The 19,304-nt window shown below is 42.3% G+C and overlaps 1 protein-coding gene across 27 annotated transcripts in view; it reads right to left on the minus strand.

The window, feature by feature from the left end:
• Rbfox2 (RNA binding fox-1 homolog 2) overlaps nucleotides 1-19,304 on the minus strand; it is a 277,312-nt gene that overhangs the window by 71,525 nt on the left and 186,483 nt on the right. Inside the window, exon 2 of one of the 27 annotated variants that reach the window (XM_045153025.1) lies at nucleotides 16,055-16,167. The exons of 25 other annotated variants lie outside the window; for them this stretch is intronic. Coding sequence is in view for 1 of the 2 variants with exons in the window: in XM_045153023.1 (XP_045008958.1) it covers nucleotides 17,645-17,686 (42 nt within the window). In the remaining variant the exon portion in view is untranslated. Of the gene's footprint in view, nucleotides 1-16,054; nucleotides 16,168-17,644; nucleotides 17,690-19,304 lie in introns of those variants that run through there. One more of the 27 variants, XM_045153023.1, reaches the window with a different exon arrangement.

A 19,304-nucleotide genomic window follows, 5' to 3' on the forward strand; every position in this document is an offset into this window, starting at 1 on the left:
CCAGGTTCGATTCCCTAGGACCCATGTTAGCCAAATGCACAAAGGGGCACACACATCTAGAGTTCGTTTGCAGTGGCTGGAGGCCCTGGTGCACCCATTCTCTCTCTCTCTCTCTCTCACTCTCTCTGTCAAATAAATAAAAAACTAACTCTCTCTCCCCCCTCTCCCCATACATATATATATATATATATATATATATATATATATATATATATATATTTTAGTGTAGGACTGGAGAGATAGCTTAGTGATTGAGATGCTTGCCTACAAAGCCAAAGGACCCAGGTTCAATTCAATTCCCCAAGACCCAGATGCACAAGATGGTGCACAAGCATCTGAAGTTCGTTTCCAGTGGCTGGAGGCCCTGGCACACTCATTCTCTCTCTCTCTCTCAAATAAAAAATAATAATAATAAATGAAATATTTTTTTTGATGTAGCTAAGATCGCTGTGAGTTTGAGGCCACCCTGAGATTACATAGTTAATTCCAGGTCAGCCTGGGTGAGGGTGAGACCCTACCTTGAACACCCCCCCAAAAACAGAAAGGTCACATGATTTCAGATTCCTATTAAATTTTTAGGACATATTTGAAAGTTCTAAGTTGAGAAGAAAAGCACACTAGACTGCAGACATGCCATTATAGTTCATATGATTATCACATGTTAGTATGAAAATGTTTTATTTTTAGATTACTACAGGTTAAGCAGCTTAAATATCTTACTTGAGAAAAATGAACCATTAACATGTGAACAGAATGATTTCAAATAATTGTATTACATAGACTATGTAACCTATGGAGAGAGAAGGGTATTTGTTTTTGTTTGTTTGTTTCTATTTCCTCATTTATGGGTCAACTTTATTCTAGCTTTTTCAGCATGGTAATCTGGAGTCCCATTTGCATATATAATCTAATTGACAGGCTGCAAATCCTAAAAGCTTCTGAATGCCATATTCACACCATCATCCAGAGAATCACTTCATTACTAAGAGCATAGTCTCACCCGTTTGTCATCCTGACACTAAACATTTTCCTTACACTATATACAAATAAAAATTATTTCTCTAGGATATAATAGAAATAAAAGAAATTTGCTTTTAATTGTTTTACAAATGATGTCATCTTTAATTTATTCATTATTATATAGAGAAGGGGGGAGAAAGGGAAGGAGAGGGAGAAAAGGGGCTTGCCAGGACTTTTTGCCACTTTGTGAATCCATCTGGCTTTTTTATGTGGGTACTGGGGATTTGAACCTGGGTCATCAGGCTTGCAAGCAAGTACCTTCACCACTAAGCCATTTCTCCAGCCCAAATGATGTCATTTAAAAAAAATATTTTATTTATTTATTTGAGAGAGAAAGAGGGAGGAGGAGAGAGAAAGAGAGAGAGAATGGGCTTGTCAGGGCCTTCACTGCACAGGTACTCCAGATACATGCGCCCCCCTTGTGCATCTGGCTTATGTGAGTTCTGGAAAATCAAACCGGTATCCTTTGGCTTTGCAGGCAAATGCCTTAAATGCTAAGCGATCTCTCCAGACCAAATGATGTCATTTTTGTGCCCAAATATTTGCTTAGGAAGACCGAGATTTCAAACTCTGCCCACCTTTATAAAAATCAACCAATCAAGAGTATATGAAAAGATAAACAAAAGCCTATCCTTTAGATCTGCTAAGAAAGCAGTGACTTCTAGCCACATGTCTGTGACAAAAGGAAAAGAGCAGCTACATGATGACAGGGAGACACTGGTTTTAAAATGCAGCGGTAACTAAGAGACAATCTGTTCCTGCTGCAGTGTCTCCAAGAAGCAGACCACTGACCCGCAGTCAGGAGCCGCCCTACTACCCCCAGCGCTCCTCTCCCACACACTTACCTTCTGCCTTGTTCCCAACAGCAAGTGTGCCTACATTTTACTGTACTGAATTAACACTCAGGAACCGTTTGTTTAAAAATGTAAGCATTGAGACCTTTCAGATGAGTGCTCAGTGTGTTGTAGTAGGTTATTTTTACTTTTTGCTGTGTGGCTTGGATACGGCACACCAAGAAACATTGCATTAGAGGTGCCTGAGGAGAAGAGGATTGCTGTGGTAGTGTGCCTCCAGAAAGTGTTTGGAAGATCGGTACCTCTAATCACAGGCAGTGACCAGGAGGCACAGACTGTAAGAAAAAGATAATAATGACTATAATGTATGTCTCTAACCGCAGAGGAGTACCCTGTCACATAGAACCAAGAGTAAGGAGAATAGACACTATCTTTCATAAAAAATGCAAATTACTTGGGCTGCAGAAAGGGTTTAGCGGTTAAGTGCTTGCCTGTGAAGCTTAAGGACCCCAGTCCAAGGCTTGATTCCCCAGGACTCACATAAGTCAGATGCACAAGGTAGCACATGCATCTGGAGTTCGTTTGCGGTGGCTGGAGGTCCTGGAGTGCCCACTCTCTCTCTAGCTATCTGCCTCTTTCTCTCTGTCGCTCTCAAATAAATAAAATAAAATAAAACAAATCCCTCTTTAAAAATGCAAATTACTAAAACAGGCATGGTGGCCCATGCCTTTAATCCCAGCACTCTGGAGGTAGAGGATCACTGTGAGTTCAAGGCCACCCCCTAAGACTATAGAGTGAATTCCAGGTCAGCCTGAGCTAGAGTGAGACACTATCTTAAAAAAAAAAAAAAAAAAAAAAGCAGGGCTGGAGAGATGGCTTAGCGGTTAAGTGCTTGCCTGTGAAGCCTAAGGACCCCGGTTCGAGGCTCGGTTCCCCAGGTCCCACGTTAGCCAGATGCACAAGGGGGCGCACGCGTCTGGAGTTTGTTTGCAGAGGCTGGAAGCCCTGGTGCGCCCATTCTCTCTCTCTCCCTCTATCTGTCTTTCTCTCTCTGTCTGTCGCTCTCAAATAAATAAATAAATAAAAATTTAAAAAAAAAGCAAATTACTAAAATGAAAGTGTAACAATGGATTCCCCCCTCCCCTTTTAGAGTGAGTAAAACTAAAGGATCAAGAGTTGACAGTACTGCTGTCATGCGAGACAGCACAGGAAGGGATGGCGTAATCTCTAGCTCTTGGAAACAAACGGCAGAAGGCAATACGTTTACTTCATTCTGAGAAGCAGGTACAGGCATGTCTCCAAATCAAATGTTTTGAACAAACATGCATGCATGCACACCCCTTTAAATTTCTAAGATAGAAAACCCAGATGGACTTCCCTGAAGCTGAGTTTTGTCGCAATGAATAAAGAGGGAAATGAATATTTCAGAACAAAGACATTTGATCCTATAGTCTATTAGGTTAAAAGCGGCAAACTCAACCTGGATGTGGTGGTGCACACCTTTAATTCCAGCACTTGGGAGGCACAGGTAGGAGGATCACCATGACTTGAGGCCACCCTGAGACTACATAGTGAATTTCAGATCAGCCTGAGCTAGAGAGAGACACTACCTCAAAACACAAACAATAGCAACAAAAAAAAAGGTGACAAACTCTGTATTAGTCTTAATGTCTTCAACCTCTTAAAAACTTCTTGGGGCTGGAGAGATGCCTTAGCGGTTAAGCACTTGCCTATGAAGCCTAAGGATCCCAATTTGAGGCTCAATTCCCCAGGATCCACGTAAGCCAGATGCACAAGGGGGTGCACGTGTCTATAGTTTGTTTGCAGTGGCTGAAAGTCCTGATGCACCCATTCTCTCCCTCCCTCCCTTCCTCCCTCCCTCTCTTTCTCTCTCTCTCTCTCTCTCTCTCTCTCCCTCTCTCTCTCTCTCCCTCTCTCTCTCTGCTTCATTCTCTCTCTGTTGCTCTCAAATAAATAAATAAGTAAATAAATAAAATTTGTAAAAAAAAGTTCTTTCTTCCACTTTCCATTCAAGCAGTACTTATGACCTCAAGCACTCATGAATCATGTCTTCTGCCAGCAACAAAACACCATCAACGCTGCTCTGGCCTGGCCGCCTGCTTCCTAGCAATGGCAGGTCTATACATACAACCAGTGCTGAGGTGTCTGTCCTGCTCAGTGGAGGTGCTGATTTGTGCAGTCCATGAAGTCCTCCTTCTCTCAACCACATTTCTCACTATAATTAATGTTAATTTTGTTTTCATGGATAACTAAATTTAAATCTTCCATTAGTTAAAACTCAGGATAAGAGTAAAACACTACAATCTTTCAGTGTCTTCAGAATGAGAAAACATGCAGTCATGTTTAACAGATGTCATTCTATTGCAGCAGTCTACTCTTTTAAGATGGGAAATGCACATGACATAATACAGTAACTGGCAAAAAACAAAACAAAACAAAACAAAACACCTCCTATTGCTTTCCCAGAACAAAACTCCTTTTTTTCTACAACCATGATTATGATGGCCTCTATAGCCTCTAATTATTTTACAAGTAAAGTCCCAGTTGGTCAGGAATAACTCATAGACTTCATTAATCTAGGTGCTTCCCTGAATGGAAAAAAAAAAAAAAAGTGGGCACATACTAGTGGGTCTTTAGAGAATGTTTGCTAAACTATATACCTTATCCTCAAGTATACACCTCTTAAAGATGAGCTTGTCCCATCCACTGTATCTACTCTGTAGAAAGTTTACCACTGTATCATCGCTCAAGATGAGCCATTGAGTTCTTTAAAAATACACATACTAAGCCGGGTGTGGTGGCGCACGCCTTTAATCCCAGCACTCAGGAGGCAGAGGTAGGAGGATCTCCATGAGTTCAAGGCCACCCTGAGACTCCATAGTGAATTCCAGATCAGCCTGAGCTAGAGTGAGACCCTACCTTGAAAAACCAAAATAAATAAATAAATAAATAAATAAATAAATAAATAAATAAATAAATAAATAAATCCCTAATAGAAAGGCTACAAGTGAGGCTCTGTGTAATGACTGTGGAAAATGAAAAGAAAAACGAGTCTTTGGAGGTTCCAGCTCTCCCTCAGTACAAAGAGTGCTTTCCTAGCAGGCAGGAAGCCCTGGGGTCTATGCCTAGTACTAGGTAAACTGGGGCACACCTGTAATCCCAGCACTCAGGAGGTAGAGACAGGAAGATCAAAAGTTCAAGCTACAGAAAAGTTCTATCTAATTCAGTCTGGGCTATATAAGACCTTGTCCAAAAAGTAAAAAGTGAGCTAGAGAGATGGCTTAGGGGTTAAGGCACTTGCCTGTGAAGTCTATGGACCCATGTTCAACTCTCTAGGTCCCATTTAAGCCAGATGCACAAGGTGATGCAAGTGTGCAAAGTCACACGTGCATACAAGGGGAAACATACATCTCGAGTTTGATTACAGTGGCTGGAGGTCCTGGAGTGCCAGTTCCCCCCCCCCACCTACCCCCACATTAATAAAAGGTCAGTCTATTGGGCTTGCCACAAAAAAGAAAGAAAGAGAGAAAGAAAAGGAAAAAGAGTCTCTACTCTCAATAACACTTACCCCAGCTATGTAAAAATTATCATTTAAAAAATAGTTCTCCTTCCATTTTAGCCTGAAATTAACTAGTTTACTACACAGCTGTCAGAATGACTTTTTTTCCATTTTTTTTTTTTTTTTTTTTTTTTTTGATTTCAAGATAGGGTCTCATTCTAGACCAGGCTGACCTGGAATTCACTGTGTCTCAGGGTGGCCTCAAACTCAAGGCAATCCTCCTACCTCTGCCTCCCGAGGGCTGGGGTTAAAGGTGTTTATTACCATGCAGGGCCAGAATGATTCTCTTAAAATAAACCCTAAAGCTGGTATTATTAAAGTGCTTGTTGAGCCCGGATCCAGGCACCTCTGTATGGAAGCCATGCTCTGGTATACCTAACCTGCTCAGCTTTGGTCCTGCTGCTCAGTCTGTACGAAGCCCCTGATGAGTGTTACTTACTGTGTAAGAAAAGTAACAGAAGGCGAGGAACATTTGGGGTAGTAGAGGACTTTTGCTTTTTACAGGGAAGATAACATTTAGTCAAACACCTTCAGAAACTGTTGCAGTCAGGTTCACATTGCTGGTAGAAATCACCCAACCAAGAGCAGCTTTGGGGGGAAAAGGGTTTATCTTGGCTTACAGGCATGAGGGAGAAGCTCCATGATGGCAGGTAAAACAAAGAAAGGCAGGAGCAGAGGGTGGACATCACTCCCTGGCCAACATCAGGTGGACAACAGCAGCAGGAGAGTGCGCCAAACACTGTCAAGGGGACAGTGGCTATAATACCCATAAACCCTCCCCCAACAATACACTGCCTTCAGGAGGCGTTAGTTCCCACATCTCCACCAGCTGGGAACCTAGCATTCAGAACACCTGAGTTTATGGGGACACCTAAATCACACCCCCACAGAAACTAAGGCAGCTAGCTGTGAGCATGTCTGGGTGGAAGAGCAAAACGGCTGACAGTGGGAAAGACTGACATCTGGAAGAAAGGCTGATAAAGCTTACAGCACTGTGGGCCTTTGGCTTTTACACTCCCTCCAGGGAGAGTTCTGATCAGAGAAACAGTGTGGTGAGACTTATAAGTGTGGCTCACCCTGCAAAGGCAAAACCAGGTAGACACATTAGGAGAACATTCCACCCAGCTGTTATTCTGCTTACAAAAGCCTTTCTTCTTTCGACCTATCCGGCTAAGATGGACTCAATGTTCAAGCACGTACTCCTCTCTAGGTTTCTGGCTCGCCCATATAAGGGGAATATTTCTCTTCTTACCTCCACAATCTGATATTTAACTCAACTGTAGCCCATAACAATTACGTTTGCGTGCTCATTTATGTATGTGTTTTTACTCTGTGTATGTTTATGTATGTATGAGCACATGCATGTCACAGTGCATGTGTGGCGGTCAGAAGAAAATCTCGGGTGTTGGTCCTTACGTTCACCTTCAGTCTGGGTCTCTGTTGTTTGCCACTGTGAATGGAGTCAGACTAGCCGGCCTCCTGTGAGTTTCCAGGTTCTCCTGACTCGCAGGCCACTGGCTCACTGGGATTATTAATGCAGCTCTGGGTGGCTTCTGGGGACCTGAACTCTGGTTGCCAGTTTTGCAAAGCAAGTACTTTTAACCACTGAGCCATCTTCCCAACCAGAATTATTAACTCTTTGAAGGCAAGAAAACATCCAGGTCCTTGTATCCCCAGGGACTGATTAAAAGCTATTGTGAAGCATTTTTGTTAAAGAAACAAAAGGAATATGTTACAATGCAGTGATACACATATATATTTTTGTTACTTTTGAAAGTTGTAACCAAAGTGATAGAAGAAACTAAAACTCTTCATGGGGAAGCACAGGAGACCCAAGGAAGGAAATCCAAGATCAGTTACAAGGATATAGACTCTGAAGGGGCTTATCCCAAAGCCTGGAACCACAGCAGAGAAAGAGAGAAAAGTGCTGAAGATGTTCCAAAGGCAGAACCAGTAGACCTGGCAGTGGGCACCAATGAGAGAGACAAATACTACATTTCAATCCCAGGAGACTGGATGCTAATGCCAGGAAGGATGGGAAAACATTCTCTTCTGACACTACTTAACTGAGCATAAGCAAGTAAGACTTTCTTTTTTCCAAATGCATCCTCAAAGATCTCTGATAGTAGGCTGGAAAGATGGCTCAGTGGTAAAAGGCACTTGCTTGCAAAGCCCAATAACCTAGGTTCAATTCCCCAGTACCCACGTAAAGTCAGATGCACAAAGTGGTGCAAGCATCTGAGTTTGTTTGCAATGTTAAGAGGTCCTGGTCTGCCCATACATTCATATTCTGTCTCCCAAATAACTACAAAATTATTTTAAAAACAAAAAGCTCTCTGATAGTGATTTTAATAGTGTACTTAGTAATTCATTTTGCCATTTTAAACTTCCATTATCAAGTCTGTATGTGCACATGACAGCAGGTCAAGACAGTGCAGGGTTAACACGTGAGCAGCAGCAGCACCTCATCACTCCCGTCCCTAGTCCTTTGGGGGAGTGCACCTCCTTTAATAACTCTTAAAAGGATGCAACCAGTTACAGGTGGCTATAGGACACTCCCAGACTCATTCTCACTCATAGAGCAGTGAACCCTACCTAGGTAGACCTAAAAACCCCCTCCTCCCTTAAGACCACCAGAGGAAGAAGGGCCAGGTGAATTTGCAGTATGCCAACACAATCAGCAGAAGAGGGGAGGAAAGAACACACCTCCACACTGGCTTTGGACAGGGTCTGGCCATCATTCTCCCTAAAAACTTCTAGCAGACCCAGCATCAGGCAAAGCCAGACACAATGCTTGGACAGCCTTTCTGACTTGTTATCTTTTTCTCCTCTGCCCTGAGATCTTTCTCCCCAATGCAGTGTTAGCAAGCAAATTTTGTCTCAGGAAGTTTTGCAGAGAACACAGCCTAAGTCACTTGTATCTCCCATTTCATACTTGCATCTTCAATCTCCACACTTTGGCAAGTTTCTGAAACTCCATTTTCCTATCCTTCTACTGCTTACTCATTTATATTCATTCTCATTCATATTCTCTCTCTCTCCAATCTCTCATTTTTTCCTCACCAAGCAGGAATTTGATAAAGGCATTATCTTTGAGAAGTACAGGGTTTCCTTAAAGTTCTCTTCTGTTCCTGGATTGTCACTTCCCCTCAGGTCAGGTCTTTACCATGCTCAAAGCTCCTCTTGGACTTCTAATGATCCTTTTGGTCTAGTGCCCCAGGCACTGCTTACCTGGTAGGGTTTCCTCTGCTAATCTGATTTCTGATCTGTCTCTCCTTGGCATTAAAATTCCAACAGAGAACTCAGACAGGGAGGAGAAGACTGACAGGTTTCTTGAATTCCATTTCTCCATCGTCCCAAATAGCAGACTGAAGGATTAAATTTCCTTAAACATTTTAATCAACTTTTGAATAAGCAATCACCATGTTATTTTCTTCTTCACAGTAAAGAGCTTGGAAGGACAGGGCAGTGTCAGGCAGCTGAGCGGTCCCATATAAACACTCCCCCCACATCTGCTTTTCCCGTTAACTGTGCTCAGAGCCCCTTAGGGTTATGCTTGGTGCACAGGCTTGAACACAGCAACACATGTGTTTACTGCCAGGCTTAGCCCATCCTTCTCTTCACCCACCAATTGGTCTCCATCTGTTTTAACTTCAGAAATTTGTTTACCTGTGTTCATTAGTCATGCAGCTCTTCCCCTTTTCTAATTGTAATTATTGACATCTTTCCTACTTTTATGTTATGTTAGTGGAATCTTTTTTTTTTTTTTTTGGTTTTCTGAGGTAGGGTCTCGCTCTAGCTCAGGCTGACCTGGAAATCACTCTGTAGTCTCAGGGTGGCCTCGAACTCATGGCAATCCTCCTACCTCTGCCTCCTGAGTGCTGGGATTAAAGGTGTGCGCCACCACGCCCGGCTTAATGGAATCTTTTAAGAGATAAGAGGCAACTGAAAGCATCTGACTTTGACCACAAGTAAGCTCTAGAATCCTATGTCCCTACAGAATCTTGAGAATCATTAGTTTCGGTGAATTTTTACCCCCGTGGTAGGATCTTGTTCTATCCCAGGCTGACCTGGAATTCACTATGTAGTCTAAAGGGCCTTGAGCTAACAGTGATCCTCCTACATCAGCCACTTGAGTGCTGGGATTAAAGGTGTGTGTCACCATGCCTGGTGAATTTTTTTTAATAATCTTTAATGACACTAAGAGACTTACTAAAAGCAAATCAGAAAGGATTAGAAGGAAACTAAAATGTGTTTGTTGGGTTGGAGAGATGGCTCAGTGGTTAAGGCACTTGTCTGCAAAGCCCAAGGACCTGAGTTTGATTCCCCAGTACCTACATAATGCTAGATGTACAAGGTGGCACATGCATCTGGAGTTCGTTTGTAGTGACTAGAGGCCCTCATCTGGCCATTCTCTATATGCCTCCTTCTCCCTACCTCTCTCAGGAAAGAGGGAGGAAGGAAGGAAGGTAGGTCTTCATATTTATGATTTAATTAATTAGACACATTTCAGTTGCAGGAAGCAATCATCAGGAAAGCAACTCAGAAGTATCCGAATTGAATTTGTGTTGTGCATCCAATCCAAGTACCTTCAACACCACATGCTAAAGGTTATTCTACATCCTGATAAATACAAAACACTTGGCAAGAGTCTAAATACACTTAGGAAACAAACCCAAAGAAAAATCATGTATTTACCAGTTAGCGAGCCTAACTTCTCACTGGCCGCCTCCTTCACGAATGCACTGATGGCCAAGATCAGAAGGCCATCTAAACAGAGGAAAACAAGCTCTGTTTCCTCGTTTATCTCTAACAAGTGGATCAATAAAGTATGTCCTGGACTCTGATCCTCAGTCAGGTATGGCAATGAAATACAAACCAGTGATGGCAATATTTACTCCTTCACTGCAAAGGACAGATACAGAGAAGAAACTAGCACCAGCCCTAATAGAAACTTGGGAGGCCTGTCTCACAGGAAAGGAGGCAGTACTCTGAACCCAGCTGCTGAGCTTAGCAATGAAAGATACCCAGACCTCACTTCACATGATAAGAGAGGGTGTGTCTATCTCTTCTTCCCATTTGGACCTTCATCATAGTATCAAATCTCCTAAACTCTACATTTCACAAAAGGATAATTTTTCTGATTGGGCTTCAGCTCAGTGGTTAGAGTAATGGCATGGGCAAAGCACTGTATTTGGTCCCAGCACCATAGCAAAAAATAACAAAACAACAACAACAAATAAAAAAAGCAGGATACATAGTTTAACTTTTTATTCATTTCCCTTTCAGAAGCAGGAAAGCCGTCACAGATTAAATATGTTTTGTTAAAGGTATGGACTTCCTAAAGATGTTCTGACAGCAAAGGAAATACAGACAGGTCACAGGAAAATGAGTTCTAGCTCCCGGTCTACCGTTGCCACGTGATCTAGAACAACTCACTCACCTTCTCTTTGGATTTACTTTGAGTTATAAAAAAAAAGAAAGGTCACTTTTGGCCTAAGAATCTATGACTGTAGTAGAGGGACCTTATGCAAAGGAAAAAATTGTAGTTAAAAAAGCAGCAAGCAGCATTAAGGTTTTACCATGTAAAATGAAGTATTTTCTTCTGTAGTCATCAGCAAAATGTTATTAAGCACTGTATTTTTTCCCAGCTCCAAGAGCTACCAGGTACCACAGAATCAATAAAGTTGGTCCTATATACCTGCTGGTATATCCATTTTCAACCATCATCGAAAATATTCAGGGCTGGAGGGATGGCTTAGCGGTTAAGGCATTTGTCTGCAAAGCCAAAGGACCCAGGTTTGGTTCCCCAGGACCCACGTTAGCCAGACGCACAAGGGGACAACATGTCTGGAGTTCGTTTGCAGTGGCTAAAGGCCCTGGCATGCCCATTCTTTCTCTCATCTCTCTCTCTCCCTCCCTCGCCCTCTGTCAAATAAATATCTTTTTTAAGAAGAAAATATTCAGAAAAAAGTCTGTACTGAACATGCACTTTTTCTACTTGCAATTAATTATTCCCCAAACAACAGAGAATAACAACCATGCTTGTAGCATTTGCAGGTGTCCAGTGGATTTTGGTATGGGGGGATAGAAGCAGTTCTCCATGTGTGCCAAGGCCAATAAGTGCTTTGTGTTTCTCAACAGAGGTAATAACCCTATGCGGGCACTCCAGCAAAATACTGTGTGCAACTTCTGAGCTGCAATACAATCTCAAGAAATTGGTTATATATCAAATGTTAAACTGATCAAGTTTATACTTATCTCAGAGAAACTTTAGGCTCCCAGACAGAAATTTCTCAAAGTTTAGGATAAAGATAACTTTTACCGATTTAGTGAGGGAAGGAAGAGCTTGTAGGAAGCAAAAATTATATATCAAGGGTTATTTATTTGTTTTGTTTTTTTAAGGTAGGGTCTTGCTCTAGCCCAAGCTGACCTGGAATTCACTATGTAGTGTCAGGGTGGTCTCGAATTCATGGCAATCCTCCCACCCCTGCCTCCCAAGTGCTAAGATTAAAGGCATGTGTCACAATACCCTACTTATTTTTTTTTTTTAGTTTTTATTTATTTATTTACTTGAGAGAGAGAGAGAGAGAGAGAGAGAGAGAGAGAGAGAGAGGTGCGCGCCAGGGCCTCCAGCTACTGAAAATGAATTCTAGACATGTGCGTCCCCTTAAGCATCTGGCTTATGTGGGTCCTGGGGAATTGAACTGGTGTCCTTTGGCTTTGCAGGAAATGCCTTAACCGCTAAGCCATCTCTCCACCCTATCATTTTTTTTTCTTTTTAAGAGACAGGGTCGTATGTAGTCGAGGCTGGCTGCAAGCCTGTGTGTAGTAGAAGATGGACTTCAACGTCTCGTCCTCTTGGCACCCCCTCCCAAATGGTGGGATTACAGGCATGTGCCACAATGCCCAGTTTCATTTGGGGCTGTGAGGTCAAACCCAGGGCTTCATACATGCTAGTTAAGCACTCTATCAACTGAGCTTCACCCTCTAACCAAGGCCTATATTCTTTATACCATACTTGATACAGTGCCTAGATAATCATGGGTTAAAATCTCTTTTTTGTCTCTTTTGACTTTTGGTTTATAGAATGCTCAACTTTTAACTTCCCATGATAACACTATCTTTCCTTAGGTTGTTTCTATGGGCAGATACATGTTTGTGATGTTCACACAGATTCTTACTAAGGGATACCACTGTCTGTCCGTCCCAGTCTCAAAAATTTGACAGTTTAGGTACTCAAAGTGTTCAAGAATCATGACTCATCACTTGAATACCCTCACCACCATCCCCAGCTTTCTACCATTACTGTCAAAGCTCTCTTGCCCATGTGTTCACCAGATTGTACATGAACTCCACCAGTTATGAATGCAATAGCCCTGCAACCCTTTTGTTCTTGGGCTCAGATGCTGAACCTCTTGTAGGCAGTCAGAATGCTGGATTCTGATTCATGGTTTCCATTGTTCATATTCTTGAATGATGAAATGTAGGAACCCTTAGTGTCAAGTAATTACTTACAGGTCATTGCCAGAGTGACTCATTTAAAATGGTTGTCTGATTGTGTCAAGTCTGTATTGAAGCCTTACATGTGTTTCTTTCAGACTCTGAAGTAAATCCTGTGACCATTCCAGGGTCCCTGAAGCCCGGTACAATCAGGAAACCTGTTTACCTGTCCAGTCTCATCTCTGTTACATGTACCTCGCCTCCTGGCACTGGCCTCCTTGTTATTTGCTTGAAGCACCTTGTACCTTCCTGCTCTGGCTCTTTCATTGTCCTTCATGTCACACTCTTCCCACAGAACACGCATGACTTGCTTTGTTTACTCACACATCTCAAGGGAGAGGGTTCCCTTGACTGGAGCTAGCACTCCCTTACCACTCCCATTCCCCATCCTTTGCATGTGCTTGTCACTGGTTTTAGTGCTCATTGCCGGTTAGGTGTGTTTGTTTATTGTCTGTCTTACTCCCTCCTCACCACTTCCAAAAGAACATAAGAAACTTCATAAGGTCAGGGTCCTCATGTGTAAGTCTTACATTCCTGGTGTCTAGGCATCCTTGCTTTAACCACCACCAGTGATGACTGTCACTGAAATAACTTTGTTTTGTGTACCTATATTGAACTAATACTATATACATATCACATTTACAATGAAACATTTATGTCCCCATCCCCTTTGTTTGTATAAGACTTTGAGGAGAGGTTAAGCACCCTGGTAACTCTGGGTACAAACAGAGAGTTCAAGCCTGAGATCTGTTTGATTCTGCAGTAGTGTGGTATTATAGTATACCAGCAGCCTCATAAGTAGTGCCTCATTAGTTCCATTGTTGGTTGCTAAAGAGTGAAATGGTTTTCCTTGTGATGAACCTAGATCTCTTTAGGTTATTGCCTTTCCATTCTTACTTCTTCTGTCATCTGGAGTCACTGAAAGTTGTTTAATCTCTTACACTCCCCCCCAAAAAAAATCAAGATATGCTGATTATTCCTTTTAAAAAATGTTTTACTTATTTATTTGAGAGAGAGAGAATGAGAATGAGCATGCAGGGCCTGTGGCCATTACAAATGACTCCAGATGCATGTACCACCTTGTGCATCTGGCTTATGTGGGTCTTGGGGAATTGAACCAGGGTTCTTTGGCTTTGTAGGTAAGTACCTTAACTGCTAAGCCCTCTTCTCCAGCCCTGATTATTCATTTATTCTGCTGTCTTTATTCATTTTTCCTACATCCTTGAATCATTCTTCATAAATGTGAAAATATGGCTTCCAGGATCTTTACTGTCCTAGACTAAATGCATCAATTTATAAGAATGATAGAAATTTATGTATTTAAATGAAATACCTTAGTATTACTAAGGTTGTCTTTGTTAAAAGTTTTGTTTTGGGGGCTGGAGAGATGGCTTAGCGGTTAAGCGCTTGCCTGTGAAGCCTAAGGACCCCGGTTCGAGGCTTGGTTCCCCAGGTCCCACGTTAGCCAGATGCACAAGGGGGTGCACGCGTCTGGAGTTCGTTTGCAGAGGCTGGAAGCCCTGGTGCGCCCATTCTCTCTCTCTCCCTCTGTCTTTCTCTCTGTGTCTGTTGCTCTCAAATAAATAAATAAATAAAAATTAAAAAAAAATAAATAAAAGTTTTGTTTTGGGCTGGAGAGGTGGCTTAGCAGTTGAGGCACTTGCCTGCAAAGCCTAAGGACCCATGTTCAATTCTCCAGATCCCACATAAGCCAGATACACAAGTGAGGCAAGTGCAAGGTCTCTCAGGCCCACTATGTGGTGCAAGTGTCTGGAGTTCCATTGCAGTGGCTGAGGCCCTGGTGCACCAGTTCTCTCTCCCTCCCTCCCTCCCTCTCTCTCTCTCTCTCTCTCTCACTCACACACACACACTCTATAAAACTAAAAAAATTAAGTTTTGTTCTGCGATATCCCAACTTTCCTTGGTTTTTATAGCTTATTGAAACATACTGTTACCAACAGTTTAGAAATTCCGGAATGAAGGGATATTACCTTCTGCTCCTCGGTCAAGTTTATTTTCCTGTTCTATTAAGCAACATGCCACCACCTAACTGGTGAAAATCTACTTGCCTTCTGACCTCTGGGTCTTAACCTAATCACTCAATAGGGACTAGTACTGAGATTTTTGTTTAATTTTATTTGGATAGAAATAGGGTTTTCACCAGACATGGTTGCAGACATTTTTAATTCTAGCACTCCAGGCTGAGGCAGGGGAACCACTGTTGAGTTTGAGGCTAGCCTGGGATATAAAATGAGTTCCAGGTCAGTCTTGTGTGACTCCAAGGCATATTCATTTTTTTTCTTTTCACATATCATGGGAAGTTAAAAGTTGAGCATTCTATAAACCAAAAGTCAAAAGAGACGAAATTGTCCCCAAATGGCCATCTGTATAGGTGTGAGCTTGCAGTTTTTAAGGATAAACAAATCCAGGACTTACAATCGTGAAAGAGGCCTTGGAAATGGGGAGGCATAACAACACAAGCCGCATCACTGGTTGTGAAACACTCAGCTTGCCCAGGCTCAACTGCCAATCTAAGCAGGAGAGGGGAAAGAAACAAAAAGAAAAGAGGGAAGGGGCAAAAGAGAAAGTGGTGTGGTTTCATATGTGGGTGGAGAGGGTAGTGGCAGGTGAAACATCATTTAGTGAATCAGAATTGCTCCATTTGTGGAATTTTGGGTCTCTTTTCAGGAAAGCTAAGTAATTTTTACATTAGCAATACTTTTCAAGAGCTAGCCTTGGCCTTGGCAAGAACAGGTTAAAGCAGAAGTTAAAGAGAAACCAAATTAAAGGAAAAAGTGAGGCATTTTCTATTCATTGTAAAGAACATAAATTTCATCTCCAACCCCGCCTGTGCCCTAACTTCCCCAGAATCCTGTGCAGCCCATAGAAAATCGAAAGGGTGCCAAAACAAACCATGTGGGCTCCACTCTGTGGACGGAGGGTGGGATGAGGTCCGGGTGGAAAGGGAGCGTGACTGGCAGGCAGGCGAATGGAACCTCTTTAGGAGAAGACCACAAAATGGAGACTGACTAACCCAAGGACTTCCAGATTTCACAAAAATGAGATGTGCTTAGCAAAATCATAGACGAGATTTCCAACATCAACTCATTTCAAAGCCCAAATCAGAAAGACAGAAAATGAAACAAAGCAAACATACCTGCTGTCCTATTGTCTTTAATTAAAGTACACAATCCCCTCCCCTTCCTCTCCTCTTCTCCCAACTACTCAGCACTGAAGAGCAGAGCTCAGGTGAGAGACTTCAGCTTCCAGCTACAAAAGGGAGAGAGCAGACAATGGAACTGGTGATTCATTACAAAAGAATACACTGGGAGCCGAGCAGAGAAGGGCAGAGCAGAGAGGCCTGCTGCCACATGGACTCACCACAGTATTTAAAGGAACAGCAACCTCCTTTCCAAACTCCCTTATTCTTAACACCTTCCCTCCTCCTGGTTCTGATGGAAAACAGATTTTGAAGAAAATGCCAGCAAAGCACTGAACTGTCCAAGAAAGGGAGGGCTCAGTGTTCCTGGAGCTGCGGTCTTACACCCTCAGAGTCACATCCCTATCGTAAAACCTTTTCATCTCTGCCAATACCTTCCTCAACAATAAACAGAATAACCAAGGTTGTGTCTTGCTAAACATTGTCTTATTAATTAGAAATGAAGTTATTTTCGACCCTGTCTGTTGTATTTGACCCATTATGAGAATGAGTTTTCCTTCTTTTTATTTTGACTTATTTTCATAGCTGAGAGAAGCAGTATTTTTGAGCATGTGAATCAGATTTTTTAAAGAGTGATAAACTGCTGCATATAACCAACAGTAAGAGATGAAGTTACTCTTTAGGATGTCACATAAGAATGTCTGGGTACTAGAATAGAATTTTGTCATTAAGTTGCTTTTTTTTTTTTTAAAAGCAAAGCATCAACATAGAGAAGCTTGCTAATTACAATAAAAGCCATATAACCCAGTGCATATGTACAGCAAAGCAGATCAAGCAGAAATGCACGGACACAGTAAACAGATGAGTAAGCTGTGTCCACTGAAAGACCCTCTTCCAACAACTGAGTGAGGGAAATTGGGACCACAGGAAGGGTCTCAGGTGAAGATGCAATGACTGGAGCACGTGAAATGACAAAGCATCTACACTGCTTTTCTTAACCTACTAGTCCAGTTAAGCAGCAAGCTACTTAACTTTGATAGCTACCCCTAACCAATATAGACAGTTTACACTGAAAAAGCTATGCGACAGGGCTGATATGCCTTCTTTTTGTTTGTACTGGATAGCTGGTCCAAAACAAATGAGCAAGCCCCCCCCCCCCCCGCCCCACACACCAACCAAGAAAACAAAGTAAAACCATAAGGACAAATAAAAGATCCAACCTGTTCTTCTCTTTAATTTTGTTTTCAATATCATTTATAACTATTTACACCACATTAACATAGAATATGTATACCAAAACAAATACGATATAATACTGAAAGTTGACAAATGTGACATTCTTTTTCTGTTGTATATAAATTCAATGTGAGCAAAATGAGTTATTTCTTTCAGTATTTGGCACATTCTGATTAAACACAATGGTATAAATTCATCTCTTGGAATTCTTAACTGCAAAAATATCCCTATTTCCAGTTTTTATGCATGTCTACTTCATTCCTAACATCAGCTTCCATGAGATCTGATAACTAAGAGCCAATATGAAGAGCAGCCACGCATGTGCATTCTAACTGTCACACGCATACTCACCCACGCATGAGCATTAGCTGTCACACGCATACTTGGGCACATCTATGAACTATGGACATGTTCCACACAAAACGTCATGTGAGAAATCCTCATTTGGATCAATCTTTCACTGACTTCAACATGCACATAATGAGAAAATGAGTAGTCGCAAAACCTTCAGTAAGAGCTGAGAGCTGGTGCCCTCCAGTACTGCCAGCGAATGAAAACCGAATGAGGGTTTCAGCATTAAGAATGTATCATCTTCACAAGCAGCAAAGAGAATCCAGAAGTAGGTCTTCTCTTATTTTTAAAAATAAAACAGTTATTTCAAGTTTTATACAAAGAGATAAGAAGTCTAAGAAACACTTCAAGAGTTTCTCCACTTCCCCCAGAGAAAGGTTTCTTCATAATTTCCAAACTCAGATGTGGTAGAAAATCACTTTGGAAGGATATAGTCTTTGAAATTTCTCTTTCCTCTGGGTCATGATGGGTAAATCTTACTACAGATTTCCCTCTTTCCAAACAGCACTGCAGGGCATTATATAACATTTAACTAAACTGGATTCCTGCTCTGAAGATGATGCCTCTAGCTGATAGGCAAAGCCTCTCTCGCCCTCCAGTGGTGACTTGGAGGGAAAGAGAAGAGAGAATACAAAAAAAGGGCAACCTCCTTAAAAGGAAAGCACTGGCTGGTGATGAAATTTCCCTACTGGGCATAAAAGCCTGGAGAGAGAAGGATCCTAACTAGGAGACTAAGGGTTTGAAAGTCCTATCATGTAAATGATCTCCCCTGATAAATCACAGCCTCCTCACTCCCTCCCAAACCATACATAAAGAAAACAGGGTAAAGGGGCATACAGAAGGTGCCAACAAGAAAAACAGACCTGCCCAGGGGCTCAGTGCAAGAGCATTCACCTTTCCATTTGTCAGGAATGACTTGCTAAAATGCAGTGGAGACAAGGCTTGACGAGCAAAGGCAGAGAAAGGAGGGGGTGGGGGGGAGAGGAGAGGAGAGGAGAGGAGAGGAGAGGAGAGGAGAGGAGAGGAGAGGAGAGGAGAGGAGAGGAGAGGAGAGGAGAGGAGAGGAGAGGTTCCATTTCCAACTCCATCTCCTTCAAACGTCTTCTAAAGCCAGAAACTGCTGGCTAGTTGTCACTTATACATTCACATTCGTCCTCTTGCCTTTGCTGCAGCACCTGGATGCTCCTGTGATTCCTACTAAAACATTCTTTCCAGTAACAAAGCCACACAAAAAAATGAAGCCTTCTTTCCTAACCTACGTTTTAAATAAGCCATTTGGAAACGAGGCGGCAAATGGCAATTCCACAGCCAACGTTGAGAAATCAGTGAATCAGATTTCCCTGTAACACAAATTCTTCTGCAATTCTTAAAAGGAAGTCACTCCCTCTCCCCTTTTTTTGGCAGTCTACAAGAATCTCTTCCTACCTCTGCAGTCTCTCTCCCTCCCTCTTCTCAGAACCAAGACAAAGAGGTAGACAAACCCCCACAGGCTCTTTCCTGAGCTACAGCTGCACCGTACAGGAAACGGGAATCTGCTATGGAGCAGAGGGAGGGGAGAGAAAGGCACGGAGACACACAGCGCACACATACTCGGCTCCACGGACAGACCGGCACTTCAGCTGGCAACAATAAATCTGGCTCTTAAGAAGACAGCTCTGGT

Source organism: Jaculus jaculus, chromosome 6, assembly GCF_020740685.1.
Source record: "Jaculus jaculus isolate mJacJac1 chromosome 6, mJacJac1.mat.Y.cur, whole genome shotgun sequence".
Taxonomy (NCBI): Eukaryota; Metazoa; Chordata; class Mammalia; order Rodentia; family Dipodidae; genus Jaculus; species Jaculus jaculus.